Here is a 16,286-nt window from a genome sequence, read left to right as displayed (position 1 = left end):
CCTGCCCAGCCCTTCCTTTATCCCGCTTTATCCCAGCGGGGTGGGAGAGGTGCCGTGGCTGGGGATGGAGCTGCTGCTGCTGCTGGGTTGCCAGGGCAACCAGAGATGGCCCCTGGAGACAGGAAAGGGCAAACATTCCTTTCTGCTACACTGGGAGCATCGGTGATTGAATGAGATTAGATGGAATTAGATAATCCTGGAATTCTCAGTGATTTGACGCCAGGCCTTTATTAAATAAGTAAAAGTACCAGCCCTTATAATAAAAATGAATTCTTTCAGATCAATAACTTTCCCTGCTGCTCGTCACAGCTGCGGTTCTTGAGATCTCTTTTTCTGTGGCACGGGGTGAGCCACACAAACCTGCCTTTTTAAAATTTTATTTTCTTTTCCTCTCCCAGAGGGGACAAATAATATCAATTCCTCCTTTATTTCCCCCTTGTGATTTACCCACTTAACCCTAAGGTGCCCTTGCAGAGGAAGGCACTGCAGGGTTCTTCAGGGATGATTCAGTGCACTGGAATTTACAGCTCTGGGGTTACTTAAACACTGCACAGCATCACTCTCAGCTATTACAGTGTTCTAGAGTTAAAGAGAAAAAATGAAAATACATGAAAATGCAAAAATACATGGGGAAATACATGGGGAAATACATGGGAAAATACATGGGAAAATTCATGGAAAAATTCATGGAAAAATCATGGAAAAAATAATGGAAAATTCGTGGAAAATTAATGGAAAAATACACGGAAATACAAAAATACATGAAAATACAAAAAAACCCCAAAAACTGGGCAGTTTTTTGCTCCTTGTGGGTTCAAACTCTTGGCACCTGAGCCCTGCCTGGCTGCACAGGGACTGATAACATCGTGCTCACATCTCCAGTTAAACCTGAGAGCAGGGAGCCTTTGATCACAGCCAGCAGCATTTCCATCAGCCCAGCTGCTGGCTCCTCCTCATCCTCACACTGGCAGGGCTGGCACCAGAACCCTCTGTGCAGCACAGGGCACCCAGCAGAGCATGGAGGATTTGGGGTGTCCTGGTTCCCCTCAGGCTGTGCTGGCCCTGCCAGAGCAGGGCTTCATTTATTCAGAGGGATTTTTTTGTTGCAGGCACAGGGGCCAGTTCAGCTCTCACAGCTCCTCTGCAGAATGCTTTTAATTCTGAATTAAAATCCAATTCATTCTCTAATTCCTGCGTTAGCAGTGTGATTTCTTACAACATCTTTGGCTTGGAATTCATGAGCTGCTGGTGCAGGTCTGGATCTGGGCTGGTTTCTATCAGCAGCGTGGATCTGGGGGTTGTTTTTTTTTGAAGTCTCACCTTGCTGTGATGGATTTCTCAGGCAGAAGTTCAGTTAGGAGTAATTCCAAAGGCTGGGGAGCATTTCTGTCCCCTGGCGTGTGCAGAGGGCAGAAATCATCCTTGCTTTGGGAGGATTTAGTTCTGCCTTTGATGTGTCTGCTGTTGTCTTTAAATCACTACAGGACCCGCAGAAGGTGCGTGTAAAGGATATTTGAAATGATGGGCTCCAAGTTGCTGTGCTTTTCCTTGAGCTGCAAAACTTCCATCCTGGGAGTCATTCTGGTGTGCTGGGACCCCCCAAGCCCTGCACTGCTTCTCATGGCGAGCCATGGGAACAGGAGTGGAAAAAGTCATTTTTTCCCCCATCTTGTAAGGAAATTCTGACATGGAGCAAAGAGAGAGAGGGAAGGACGGAGGAGGCTGAGAAATGGGTGTGCAGAGGAAACTGATCTGCGCTGGGGACAACCCCACCCTGACCAGCAGGAGAACAGCACCAGCTGCTCATTTTTAGGATCCTGGAGTGGGTTGGGTTGGGTTGGAAGGGATCTTAAAACCCTTCAATCTCCTTGCAGCCCCTGGGCAGGGGCAGCTTCCCAGCCCAGGCTGTCTGGGGGTTCAGGCAGGCACAGTTCTCCCTGCAGGGCTCTGATTCCACATTCAGAAAGTTCTGTGGTGTCAGAGCAAACACCTCGCAGAAATCCAAGCACGTTGTGTTGGCACTATTGTCCCAGCAAAAAAAGATACATTGGTTTAACATATTTTCCATTAACAAGCTTTAATTTGCATAAATTATATCACCCTCTGTTAATTTATTATTACTTCTTCGGTTTCCTCTATTTCATTATTTCTCCTGGGGGTTATAAAATTACTGGGATTATTCTGCTTAAGCTTTTTAAAATACAGTCACAGTGCTGTGTTTTCCCATTCACCTTGTATTTCCTCATTGTTCTGAGGCTCATTAAAAATCTGAGTGAAGTCTCAAGAACTTCCCTGGATAGGAATTCTGCAAGTCTTCGAGAGCAAAGTACCCAAGTTTGCTGATTTAAACCCAAATAATTTTGGAAGTTTCTGTCCTAAATCACTGGTGGGATGAGAAGTGTTTCGTGTCCATGCTGGGTCAGAGCTGGCTTTTTCTCACAGAGCAGAAAGAAAACTGTGCCAGGTTTGTGCCAACTGTACCAAAACAAAACTGTGCCAAGCTGTGTGGGGACTCTCCAGAATCATTATTAGCTGATTTCTTATTAGCTGATTAATTATATTATTAGCTAATAATGAAAGAGTTTTCATTGTTCTCTTTTTAGCATTCAGTAAGTATAATTTCTGTATTCTGTAGTATTCTTTAATTCTTGAATATATTATTCTTTAATATTCTTTAATATTCTGCTATAGTATTCTTTATTATAATATAGTATCATAAAATAATAAACGAGCCTTATGAGAGCATGGGGTCAGGTTTATCACTCCTCCCTGCCACAGGGGTCCCCACAAACACAGTCCTGGTGCCTTCCCCTGTCCCTGTCCCAGCTGCCCTCCTGGCCTGGGTAAATAGCACCCAGGGATCAGCCAGCCTCGAGTGCCCTCCCAAGGGGCTGCATTTCCTTCCCCCCAAATCCCACCTTGGCTGGCTGCGTGGGAGAACCTGCAGTTATTATTCCTTTAATTTGTGTTTCTACAACCCTGCCCTTGTCTTTTGTTTACCTTCCCGACTCCAAATGTGATTTCAGAGGGGATTTTCCTGCAGTTCCAGCTGGCACCCAGTGTCCAAACAAAGGCAGTGGTGTGCCTGGCGCTGCTTTGCTCCTGCTGTGTTTGGGCAGGGCTCACCTGCCTCAGCAGCTCAGGGAGAGCAGATCCAGCTGAGCCTCTGGAGGCTCTGCAGGGATTTGTCCTTCTCATCCTGTTTATTTTAATGGGGCATTCGCTTCTCAGGAGCTGCCTCAGACCTGAGCTGGTGCCTCCACAGCCAAGGGGTGTAAGAGTTTGACCCTGATTTGATTTAGCCCTTACTTTGGCTGTTTCTCCATTGGAATTTGGGTTTGTGCTGGGTTTGAGTTGGGTTTTGCCTGTGCAGAGATGACCCTGTTAAATAGATAAAAGTAATTATTATTGGTATGGTACTCCATACCCTGTGGAGTGCAGAGCATGCTGTGCTGTGCTCTGACATTGGTATTTTACTTCTGCTTTGAGCTGGAGTGAGGGAAATCCTGAGAAAGATTCCTGGATTCATTTCCCAGTGTTATTTATAAACACAAACGTTGTAAAATCGTGTGGTGTCACCTGGTGGGGCTCCCAACGTGCTGAGCCAGCTGGGTGAGTGTTCCTGGTGATTTTTTGGGGTGCAGGGATTTATTCTTTGCAGCTGGGTGAGTGTTCCTGGTGATTTTGGGGTGCAGGGTTTATCCTTGGCAGGATGAGATGGAAAACACACCCAGGTGGGATTTCACTTTCCCTTTGCCAGCCTCCTGCAGTGCTCAGGGGTGACCCAGAGCTGCTTAGCAGAGCCCAAGAGGATCAGGAGGAGCCTGAGGCTGCTGCGGCTCAGGGGAATTAGGATGGCCAGAGTGTCACTGGGACAGCTCCTGTTTGGCTGGGCTGTTTCAAGAGGCCTGGGAAATCAGCAGGTAGATGTTAAACTGGGGTTCTGAGGTTGCTGAGCAGCAGTGATGGGGAGGAGGTGGTCTCACAGCCCCCCTGCTCAGCCCAGGTGTGTTTTACCTGAGCTCATGCAGGTGGAACCCCATCCTGGGGCTTTCCAAACACCATTCCAGCCTGGAAGGAGCCCCAGCCTGGGCTGCTTGGCTGGTGCAGGGCAGACCCAGGGTGTTCACTCTGAAATTGTCTGGTTTCCTTGGCTTTCTGCACATGGGCTGGGGTTTAAAGCAGCTGCAGAGCGGCCAGCAGCAAAACCCAACTCTGCAGCAGGTTTTGGTTCAAAAATTAAGGACATCTCCAGGTTGTGGGCACAGTGTGTTAATGTGGGTTTGTGTGCAGCAGGTGAGGGCTGGGGGCTCTGGGTGGGATTTCTGCTGGAATTCTGAATTCCCTCAGGAATCCCCAGCTCTGCTGTGTTTGTCACAGGTGAGGGCTGGGGGCTCTGGGTGGTTTTTGCTCCTGGAATTCCCTCAGGAATCCCCAGCTCTGCTGAGCTGTCACTGCAGCAGGGCAGACCTTGGCAAGGGCTCTGTCCATGGTGGCAGACCCAGCTCTGTTTCCCACCCTGGAATTGCTCAGTGCCCAGAGGGGAGAGGCCATTTCCAGATTAAATGTGCCGCCTTCCAAACTTCCCCTCTGCTTTACTCCAATTGACTCTGGTCCTGGTTCCACTCCCATGTCAGACTGGGGGTTTTTTTCACCTTCTCAGAAAACTCTTCCCTCTGGCATTGCTCCTTTTCCTTTCTTCCCTTCCAGCTTCTTGTTTTCCACTCTTTTGATGAATTATTTACCTCTCTAGTATTACTTTTTTTTATATTCTCTTTGTGTTTACCTTCAACACCCCCTGCATCCTCCCCTGTACTCCTTGGGAAGCCACTGCATTTATTGGTCATTCATTTCCCAGTGTTATTTATAAACACAAACGTTGTAAAATCGTGTGGTGTCACCTGGTGGGGCTCCCAATGTGCTGAGCCAGCTGGGTGAGTGTTCTGGTGATTTTTGGGGTGCAGGGTTTGTCCTTGGCAGCTGAGTGAGTGTTCCTGGTGATTTTTGGGGTGCAGGGTTTGTCCTTTGCAGCTGGGTGAGTGTTCCTGGTGATTTTTGGGGTGCAGGGTTTACCCTTGGCAGCTGGGTGAGTGTTCCTGGTGATTTTTGGGGCGCAGGGTTTATCCTTGGCAGCTGGGTGAGTGTTCCTGGTGATTTTTGGGGTGCAGGGTTTACCTTTGGCAGCTGGGTGAGTGTTCCTGGTGATTTTTGATGTGCCCAGTCCCCAGGGCTGTGCTGAGCAGGGATTTGGCCACTCCAGCTCTGCCCTCTGTCCTCAGCTCCTTTCCCTGCATTTCCTTGGCCTGATCCCAGCACTGACTCTCTTTTAAAACAATTTATTCCCATTTATTCTGTCGAATGCCTTGCTCTGGTACCAGCATTTGCTTCCAGCAGCCACCTCAGGGTAAAAATAAAAGCCCCAAACCCTCCAGTTGTGCTTGGAGCCCTTTGCCATCCATCAGCCAGGGGTCACAGGAACTGCAGCTCAGGTCTGAAACCTGCAGGAAATCAGTCTTTGTTACACGTGAAATAAAGCAGTCTATGGGGAAAATAACCATAAATGTTCATTATTTGTACAGGAAAATCAATTTGTAGGCCAATTGACCAAATAAAGTAATACAATTTGCTGGGAAATCCCCCAGGTGTGGCAGGGAAATGGCAGCGCAGGGCTGCAGGCCGAGGTTTGTGTGGGGAACGTGGGTGGGAGGGACAGGAGGCTGGCAAAAGGAGTAAACCTGCAGAAAAGGGCACCGGGGAGAGGGAAATGGGCCTCCTGTGGTGGTTTTGCAGCATTCTGTGTGTGGTGCCAAGGAAGGTGCTGTGGGACAGGGCCGGCCCTGGGAGCTGCTCCCCTGTGGTTCTGCTGCTCCAGAGGTGCCACAGCAGGGACTGGGAATAGAGGGGAAAATGTCCGAAAGCATCCACACCCTCTGCTCCTTGTCCCTTCACCCGGGAGGTGGAGCAGGCAAGGAGAGAAAAAAGGGGAAAATCCGGAAGTTTTGCTTTATTTAGGAGCCAGCACAGCGTTCCCCTCTCAGCTGGTGTGAGGCGGCTCTGGCTCCATCAGGGGTGACCCACACTGCCTGAGGAGCTGGCCTCACATCTCTGCTTCCTCCTGGGCCACCCCAGGTGAAGGGACAGAGCCCTTTGATGTGGGAGCAGGCACAGCAAACACAGAGCACAGGACACTCACAAAGAGGCTTTGAGAACAAGTGGCTCCAGAGGCCTGACAGATTTTCTACCTTAGCCCTGCCTCCCCTCAGAGCCTGGAAATTCCACTTGGCTTTCCCCAGAAAAGCGTGGCTCTTGCTCTATTCACCAATTATCCTTTGGGTTTATAACTCACTGAGAGATTCTGAGGGGGAAATGTTCCCCTCTGCTCCTTTAGGGCTTCCCAAACCCCTGTTGTTAATGCTGATGGGAAGAGCTGCACCTTCCCTCCTGGGCAGCTTCCTTTTGGGTTAAAACTTCCATATTCTCTTCAGTCACAGCAGGACGCAATTTCTGTGCCTGCACACATCATCCTCTGCCCCCATAACCAGGAAAACCCCCAGGAGGAGGATGAGGGGCAGGCACAAGGCAGGAATGTGCTGGTGGTGCCTTTGGAGCAGCAGCCGGAGCACCAGGAGGCCGAGGGAGCTGCTTGGGATTTCTCAGGGCAGTTGTGCTCCAGGGTGATTTTCTTTTCTCTTGAGGATAAAGCAGCCTAAACACGAGCTGGGCTCTGCTGTCCCCTGGTTCCAGCTGTGCCACCTGTGTGGCTGAGCCCCATTTCTGTCCTTTTGTCCTCCTGGAGTCACTGCCAGAGCCTGCAGAGCCTTTTCATGGCACTGGTGAGGGATGTGGCAGTCCCCAAAAGCTGGGAGGGCTCCCCTGCTCTGTCCTGGCTCCTCCATCAGCTCTGCCCTGCAGAGAACCTGACTGGCTTGCCCGGGAATTCTTCTGCTTTTTGCCAGCTTTATTGGGAAAGTTGAAATCGTTATTATATTTATTATTTATATTATTAATTTTACTATTTATGTTTATTATTTATATTTATTCATTATAATTATTATTTGTATTATTCTTATTATTTATATTTATTCTTTCTGATTATTTTTAGTTTTATTTATGATTTATTGTATTATTTATATTATTATTCATGTAATTATTTAATAATTGCTGGCCGTTCCCCCCTGCTCCCGCTGTCCCTGCAGTGCTGGAGCAGTTCCAGGTGACACTGGTGTCCCTGGGAGGACAGACCCGGCAGTGCCAGGGCACAGGGCTGGCAGGGGATGCCCTGGGAGCTGTTGATTCATGTGCCTATCCCTCAGCCTGGCCAGGAGCGGGGATGAGAGCCTGGCCACCCCCTCCTGGCCATGAGCCCTGCTGGGATGCAGCTCCTGCAGAGCCCAGGGCTGGATTTGCCCCTGGAGCAGAGGGCTGGGAGCACTCGGGGCTAATGAAGGCCCCGGGGGCAGGGCAGGATTATCCTGGCGCTCTGTGAGGTGTTTGCACTAATCCCAGCTGAAGGGGAGTGCAGACTCTGCCAGTCCTGCAGGGGATGTGTCCCCACTGCTCTGTAATGCCCTAATTAAAGCCATTCCCCCAGGTTTGTTATTGGGGAAAGCAAAGAAAAATATCCCAGGCTCTCTGAACCTCCCCCTTTCCTCTCCCCTATCTTTATTATCTATAAAAAGACGGAGAAAATGCTGTCTGGGCTTGAGGATTTCCTTCACATATGGAAAAGATTTAGAATCCTCCTGCTCCCAGAGCTCCCCCAGCATTCCCTGGCTGCTCCCTGTGTTTCCCAGCCTTACCTGTGAACAGGGGCTGCTTCCTCCTGCAGGTTTTTATCCAGTAATAATTATTTCTGGGGGTTGAATCACAGGCACGTGAATCACCTTGCAAACAGCTTTGATATTTTCTCGTGGCAGCAAATTCTTGGCCTCGCTGGGGTTCCTGTCCCAATTCCACTGGGACTTGGATTAAAAATAAAATGCAGTTCCATTTCATTGGCTGAAGTGACAGATTCTGTGGGGCAGTGGCAGTGCAGCTCCCTGGTTTGCAGGGTGTTCCTGCTGCTGGCAGCTGGCCCTTTCCAGCCCGGGTCAGGAGTTCCCTGGGCTGCTGGCAAAGCATTCATTGAGTGGTGACCTGGAATTATTTATTTGGTGGGAAATATTCTGGAGGCAGAGACTGGTGCCTGGTTGTGCTGCCTCCTTCCTTTCCTCTCGGTGAGGATGAGGGGCAGGCTGGGGATGAAGGGCTGGGAGAGGCTGGATGTGCAGGGCTTGGTCAGGACTGGAGAAATCAGAAACAGAAATGCCTGAGCTGCAAAGTCCTTTAGAAGGTGACCAAAGTGACAAAGTGTGAGCCATGTATGCTTTGTGAGCCATGTGTGGCAGCTGTGGCTTGTCAAGAAGAGCTTTCTGACAGATATAAACGAGTTTTCGTGTGGTGTTTGTGGAAATACTGAGATTCCTCACCAAATCCTGTTGTTTTCTCTCTCCCTTGGCAGAACCGGGGCCGCCTGGCAGAGAAGAGGAGCGTCCCCCTGCCCCCCAGCAGGGTCCCCAAGAAGGAGCTGGGCTCCCTCCTGTCCCCCAGCGAGGACAGCCAGGACAGCGACAGGAGCAATGGGCTGCAGCCCCAGGTGAAGCAGGAGGAGGATCTGCACATCAGTATCATGAAAAGAAGGTACCTGCAGGCTGGGCTGGGGTGGGAAATGGACACGGGAACCTGGGCGGAGGCAGCCCTGCCCCAGGGAGCCACCTCCAGGGCTGGAGTGCTGGAATCCCCTGCCAGGGGCACAGCCCAGCTCACAGAGGGCACTGCTGGGCGATTTTCACTTATTCCCATCTGGAGTTTGCACTCTGGGTTTGCAGGTTCTCACTCCCTGGCCAGGGCTCTGTGCCTTTGGGAATTGCACGGCCAGGAGATCATCTGTGGGCTCCAGCTGTGTGAAACACAGAGCTGTGGGAGCCCCAATGCTGAGAGAGCCTCCTGCTCTCAGTTGTGCTCCAATTGTGATGGAGTTGAAGCTGAAGGGGGGTCAGTGCTGGGGACCAGAGTTTGGGGAGCAGCAAGGTGTGGGGCTCTGTGTTTGATTGTAAGATATGGGTTTTTTGTTTGGTTACAGAGCACCAAAGTGTGGGGTTTTGGGTTTTAATGCAAGGTGTGGGGCTCTGTGTTTGATTGCAGGGTGTGGGGTTTTGGGTTTTATGTTTGGTTCCAAGTCTCAGAGCATCCTGAGAGCCACCAGGAGCAGGGCAGCAGTGCTGGAGCTGCAGCAGGGAGGAGGGGCTGCTGGATTTTGGTCCTGTTCTTCTCAGTGCCCTGGACATTCCTCCTGGGATTGTGCAGTCCTAGAGGAAGAGGAGAAGGGATTGCCTTGAGTGACTGGTGACCCTCAGCTGGGCTCTCCTGGGAGGCCTCAGTGCCCTCAGTGTTCAGCTCCACAATCCCAGGTGCTCCCAGCCCTCTGGAAAAGCAGGAATTTCAGAGGGTCTGTGAGCCCAGAGAGCACAGCCCCAAAGGATGGTGCCTCAGCCCCCGGGGCTGTCGCGTCCCCGTGATGCACAGCAGGGCTCAGCTCCTGAGACAAACCTGTAAAAGCAGAGCAGAGGCAGCTGAGGCTGTAATTGCTTCTCTGGTGGTTTATGTGCTCCTGGGCTGGCAGTGCAGAAGCTGTTCCCCCTTGCTCAGATAGATGCTGGTACCCTCAGCGGCTGAGGGAAGGAGCAGGGAAGGAGCAGCCCATAAAGCCTCCTGTAATTAATTTTATCATTGCAGCTGTCCAGGGGTGCTGCTGGAAATGGAAAGGGGTTTTGGAAAGGGGTTTGGGGATGCACCTGGGCTGCTCAGGAGCACAGGGAACCCTCCCAGGGAGCTTTGGTGAGCTGCCCTGCTCCTCCTGCCCCTTTAATTGTGTTTTAATGCAGCAGAATTAGTGCTGGATTGTCTCATTAGGGGGGAGAACAACGTGATAACTGCAATTGATAATGCTGGGCCCCCCAAACACAAAGTGCCCTTATCTGAAATCTTTAATTACTGTAATTGCTGTGCCTGGTTTGTTGGGAAATGAAGGAGGAATGTGTGGCAGCTCCCAGGCAGTGATCCCCAGCCTGCCAGGGCTGTGCTCTCCTGCACTTTGTGCCCCTTGGTTAATTTTATTTCCTTGGGGGAGCAGGATTCTCCCAGCTGGGTTCAGCTCTCCCTGATTTTGTGCCCTTGTTCTTTTCCTTTCCTTGATTTTTTACCCTTGTTCTTTTCCTTCCCTGATTTTGTGCCCTTGCTCTTTTCCTTTCCCTGATTTTGTGCCCTTGTTCTTTTCCTTTCCTGGGGGCTGCACTGCAGTGTGCTGGGCAGAGCTGGGCAGGTGGGGCAGGTAGAATTCCTGTGAGGGCAGGAACTGGGGAAAAACCAGGAATTCAGTGCCTGGTGCCCAGGGAGCATCTCCTGCTCGCAGCCCCAGCATCCCTGAGCATTCATCCCTCAGCCAGGGGAGCCCAGGGGTCTCCTGTCCCCATGGGGGGAGACTGGACACCTCAGCTGCTCCAGGGCCTCCAGTGGGGAGCAGTGACCCCCCTGATGGCCCTGGGGACAGCAGCAGCAGCCTGACCCCCTTATGATGGCCCTGGGGTGGCTCTGGGGACAGCAGGAGCAGCACAAAGGCTCCAGAGCCCAGACACGACAGCTGGGCCCTGCAGGGGCTGTGCCCCATCTGCTCCTGCCTTAATTCACCTGCTGTGTGCTCCCCCCGGGCTGGGGGGCTTTGCTGGCCCCCACTGAGAGCAGAACTGGGTTAAACTGGGATGGGGAACTGGGCCAGGCCTGGGTTAAACTGGGGTGGGGAACTGGGCCAGACCTGGGTTAAACTGGGGTGGGGAGCTGGGCCAGGCCTCAGCAAACCTGGGTTAAACTGGGATGGGGCTGGAATTGGGGCTGAGCAAGGCAGGAATTGGAGCTGGAATTGGGGCTGGACAGGGCAGGAACTGGAGCTGGAATTGGGGCAGGAATTGGGGCTGGGCAGGGCAGGAATTGGGGCTGGAATTGGGGCTGAGCAAGGCAGGAATTGGAGCTGGAATTGGGGCTGGACAGGGCAGGAATTGGGGCTGGAATTGGAGCTGGACAGGGCAGGAATTGGGGCTGGAATTGGGGCTGGACAGGGCAGGAATTGGGGCTGGAATTGGAGCTGGACAGGGCAGGAATTTGGGCTGGAATTGGGGCAGGAATTGGGGCTGAGGAGCTCTGGGGGTCCCCAGGGTGGAGCAAGGTCAGGGGCAGCAGATGAGTGCTCAGCCCCTGCCTCTGAGCTCTGGTTTTGGTTGGTTTGTTTGTTGCAGGATTCACACCCACTGGGATCTGAACATCTCCTTCCGAGAGAGCTCTTGCAGGTACCGTTTTTGGGCACCTCTCTGTGTGTTGGGCTGAGAGTTTCTCATTTGTTCCTGGGTGCTGATGGATGTAAATGAACATTTCTGGCAGTTCTGGGGTTTATTTCTTCCTCCCTTTGTTCCTCATCCTCCCCTTCCCACACACCCTCTATTTTGTTGTTATTTTGGGGGAAGTTGTGGGGCAAACAGTCCCTTTTACACTGGAAGAGAGAATTGATGAGATTTCTAAAGAAAGCCCAATTTTGCTGTGCTTACTCTGGTCCCAAGGAGGTGGAAATTCATAAATTGAGGCTCTCCAGTTGCAAACTGAATATTCCTCTGTGACCCCTGATATCCTGGGCGTGGTGCATTATCTTCATGTGCTGCCAGCAGTCACAAACTCTTCTCATCCTTTAAAAATCTAGAAATTTGCACTAAAACCTGGCATTTTGAAAGGTCTCTTTCGTTCTGGATTTCCAGATCAGGATGCAGCCCTTGAGTTGTAGAAAACGGCTTGGTTTGTGGAATGAGAACAATAAATCTGAGCAGCTGCGAAACTTCTCAGGGAGGAGAAAACGGAGCAGGAGGGGGCAGGGTGGGGGTCTGGGGGTGCTCCCTCCACTCCTGGGTGCTGGGGAAATCAGGATCTGCTCCCTGGGATCTGCCAGGGAGAAATTGGGAGTTTTGCTAAAAGAGGTTTGTGATGTTTGTGTGAACCTGTTCAGTCAGAGATGGAAAAAAGGGAAATTATTGCCAAGGTGGAGCAGAGGACAGTGTCCATGTCTTTAACTGGAGAGGGATTCCACCTTGGCCATGGGAATGAAGGTGGGAAATCCATGTGGACTCATCCTGCAGGAGGGAGCAGTGAGGGCAGAGGAATTCTCTGGTATTTAACTGGTATTTCCAACTGTGCCTCTGAACCACAAATCCCCACAATTCCCAAATTTTCCAGCGTCAGGAGCACAAGCCCCAGCCCGCAGCGAGCACAAGGAGCCGGGGCAGCAGCTCAGCACCCATAGAAACAGGTTTGTGAAAGGCAGCCCTTAGACTGCCAACCCTGGCTGCCTGCTCCAGGCGGCTGGGACTCTCAAATACAAAAGGATGGATTCCTTCCATGCTAAATTTCAGCCCAGAGCAGAGTTTTATGGCTGTTATAAACTCCTAAAAGGCAGAGGTTTGGGATGGAAGTGCTGACAGTGCCTTAATTAATGGCCCTGTGAGCAGTGATTCTGCACAATGGCAGCTGAGGGTGCCAACACCTTTGGAAATTAGAATCCCTGTCTTAAAAAAATAATTCTGAGCTTGCAGTGTGTGTGGAATAAAATAATGGTCTGGTTTTTACGTCAAATGCATTTCCTGGTCTTCCTCAGCTTGACTGTTCCCTTCAGTTTAGCTGTGTCCTGGGAGAAACCTCAGTAATTCCTCTTGGGAACAGAAGTTTTGCTTTTCCTGAGGAGTCCAGCTGTCAAAAGCTGCCCATCCAGCCCATGCAAAAGGGCAAAAACCTGGCTATGCTGCGTGGCAGAGGAAGGATTTGGGGTTTGAGCAGCCCAGATTGGCAGCACCCAGCCCTGTAAAGCAGATTTCAGTTCCAGCGAGTGGGCGTGGCCTTGGGGGGAGGGGGCGTGGCCTGGCAGCGAGTGGGCGTGGCCTCAAAAGGGAGGGGCGGGCGGCGGCACGGCGGAGCTGTGGCCGCGGTCGTGGAAGGGAACGGCGGGACGGGCGACTGCTGTGGGATGCCCCGTGCAGCACAGAGCTTCAGCAGCGCCCTGCAAGCCGCGACCAGCCCCGCGGCAGCCATGTCCTGGTGGGAGATCTATTAAACAGCTTAAATCCCACTGTGTCCCAAAAGACTCTTTACGACAGTTGCGCTTTATGGCACCTTTTGCGACAGTTGCGCTTTACGGCACCTTTTGCGACAGTTGCGCTTTACGGCACCTTTTGCGACAGTTGCGCTTTACGGCACCTTTTGCGACAGTTGCGCTTTACGGCACCTTTTGCGACAGTTGCGCTTTACGGCACCTTTTGCGACAGTTGCGCTTTACGGCACCTTTTGCGACAGTTGCGCTTTACGGCACCTTTTGCGACAGTTGCGCTTTACGGCACCTTTTGCGACAGTTGCGCTTTACGGCACCTTTTGCGACAGTTGCGCTTTACGGCACCTTTTGCGACAGTTGCGCTTTACGGCACCTTTTGCGACAGTTGCGCTTTACGGCACCTTTTGCAACAGCCGCGCTTTACGGCAGCTTTTAGGACAGCCGCGTGGCCTCAAATGGAGTGGGCGTGGCCTCAAGGGAGGGGTGTGGCCTGACAGCGACTGGGCGTGGCTTTGAGGGAAGGGGGCGTGTCCTCAAATGGAATGGGCGTGGCCTAGAGGGGGCGTGACCTTACAGCAAATGGGCGTGGCCTGTCAGCGAGTGGGCGTGTCCTTGAGGGGAGGGGGCTTCGCAGAGAGGTTCCGGTGCTATCACAGACCTGCCCTGCTGGGGGTGCAGCTGCTGAAGGGGAATGGAACAGGCAGGCAGGAGGAAAAAGGACATAAATCAGCCCGGGGGGAAGAAAAACACCTGGGAAAGGAGATGGGGGAAGCAAAGAAAATGGGCAGTGCAGTGATTTAGCTCCGTGCTGTGGAGAGGAGAGCAGGGCGGATTGAAAAGCAGCTGCTGCTGGAGGTGCCAAGGCTGCTCCTGACTCAGCAGAGCTCTGCTGGGTGACACAGGGGACACAGGGGACATTATCAGTGGCACAGCACTGCTGCTCTGCCCTGCCCTCCCAGCACTGGCACAGCATCCCTCTGGGGCTGCCTGTTTTCATTTATTATTATTTTTTAGTAAGCTTTTCCTTTCTAATCTCCTAGACCTGAGAGGGAGACTGGAAGGTCAGGGGGAGTTTTCAGCAGCTGGGGGCTGAACCTGAGCCCTGAGCCCTGCGCAGGGGAGAGCCCCGGGGCCAGGCAGGGCACAGCAGCAGCGTCCCCAAACAGGGACCTGCCTCTCCCCTCTGGCACTCCCTGGCTGCTCCCAGCTGGGAAAGCTGAACAAGTTGAGTTTTGCCCATCAGATGAAGTCAGGGAAGAGAAGATCCCAGCTCTGCAGAGCTGTTCCCACAACTCTGGGGACAATTTCATTCTTGACTCTATGGAAGACTTCAGAAGTCCCCAGCGAGACACCACAGATGTGTCAGCCATGGCAGGAAAAGGACTTTAAATATCCTATTAAATAAATATCCTAAATAAAGCATATTTCTTTAACATCAGGCTGAATTCAGCCCATCCAGCTCCTTCCTGCCCTGGGTTTGGGCAGTGGCTGCTCAGGGGAATTCTTCAATCCCCATCCTGGGTTTTTGGGAATCAGGCACAGCAGAGGTACCTGAGTGGCTTTGCCCTTTCCTACAGGGATAAGGCCAAACAAGGGGGAAATTTGGAGTGCTGAAAAGTATGACTTAATCTGAATTAATTATGTCATCATCATTTCATTAGCAGCACTTTGTGCTCTTGCACTCACTCCCAGGAAGATTTATCTGGCTGCAGGGATGGGGTAGGGAAGGGAGAGCGTTTATGGACTAGCAGAGATTCAGGTGCTAGAGGGGAATGGGAGCTGATCAACCAGTCCTAACTTGCATTTAAAGCTAAAATTGAGTTTCAGATAAAGGTGGGAAAAGCTGTAGATTCTTACAGGAAAAGGGAACAGTTTTTTAAGAATAGTTCTGGCCATGTTTATCCCCAGTGTGCTGAAATCTTTGGTACATGGCAGGGGGTAATGGATTTTTTGTAGGGTGTCCTAAAGGATTTGGGATAACCTGAGCATCTGAAGGCCACAGACAGCCTTGGGAAGAATTCCTGATACCTTTCAGCTCACATAATCCTCAAAGAAAGCCAATCCACAAAAACCAAACCTGCTTTTGGGTCCAGACTTGCAGGGCTGGAACTGGAGATTGTCTGCGCTCACAGCGCTTTGGGGTTGGCATGGTTTGGAGTGTCCTGGGTGCTGTGAGGGATTCCTGTGGATCCTCCCTCCCCTCCTGCCCAGCACCAATCAAAGCTGCTTATTTTATTTTCCATTTTCCCCATTATTTTATTCCACGCGTTGCATTATTTTAATATTATTTTAATATTTCATCAGCTGCCCTTGGTGGGTGGAGAAAACGAGGGGAATTTGGGGTGTTGGAGGAGCCCTGAGCCCCGTCAGCTGTGCCAGCCCCGCGTCCCTGTCCCTGCAGAGCAGGAACATCCCGGTGTGTCCCTGCCAGGTCCCACACTCCGGGGTCCCTCTCCTCCCCTCTCTCAGGGGGCTGCAATTCCAGCTTCTTTTTATTTATGAGCTTGCAGGGAGCTGAATGACAAAGCAGGCTTACAGTGAAAACATCTTCATACTTATTTCCACCTTATTTTGGAGTTGCCAGCCCTACTGATCATTTTTATGAACTGTCATGAGCATTAATGAAATTTTATGGGCATTTTGCTGGGGACATTGCAGGATGATTAATTTGTTTTTCCAGGCTCAGGCTGCAGGGAGATTTAGGGCTGTGCTGCCCATGGGGAGGGTTGGGGTTTTCAGACCTCTCTGCTCCCTCCAGTTGGGAAAACTTTGTTTAACCGTCCTCTTTTCCTCTCCTCATTGCCCCTTCGCTGCCTGGGTGCTGCTGGGTGAAGCTCAGGGGTGCAGGTGCCTGGCTGGAGAGGGGGAGGCTGCGGAGTTGTTCTCTGGCAGATCCGTGTCTGACAAGGACACACTGTGACACGCAGGGCTTTGTACCAGTGGGGAAGGTGAAAAGTTACCCAAAAGGCAGAGCAATAAAAATGGAATACAAATTCAATATAATATACAATACTAGCAATAATAATAATAATAATAATAATAATAATAATAATAATAATAATAATAATAATAACAACAATAATAACAATAATAATAATAACAATTATTATTA

At 51.3% G+C, this 16,286-nt stretch overlaps 1 protein-coding gene across 1 annotated transcript in view; it reads left to right on the top strand.

Moving 5' to 3' along the window:
- SAMD11 (sterile alpha motif domain containing 11) overlaps nucleotides 1–16,286 on the top strand; it is a 72,266-nt gene that overhangs the window by 9,888 nt on the left and 46,092 nt on the right. The window contains exons 2-3 of the mRNA XM_031062543.1: nucleotides 8,501–8,679; nucleotides 11,328–11,378. Of these exons, the coding sequence (XP_030918403.1) occupies nucleotides 8,501–8,679; nucleotides 11,328–11,378 (230 nt within the window). The remainder of the gene's footprint in view (nucleotides 1–8,500; nucleotides 8,680–11,327; nucleotides 11,379–16,286) is intronic.

This window comes from Geospiza fortis, unplaced genomic scaffold, assembly GCF_000277835.1.
Source record: "Geospiza fortis unplaced genomic scaffold, GeoFor_1.0 scaffold662, whole genome shotgun sequence".
Lineage (NCBI taxonomy): Eukaryota > Metazoa > Chordata > Aves > Passeriformes > Thraupidae > Geospiza > Geospiza fortis.
Note: the sequence above shows the minus strand (reverse complement) of the source record. Positions and strands in the feature narration are given on the sequence as shown.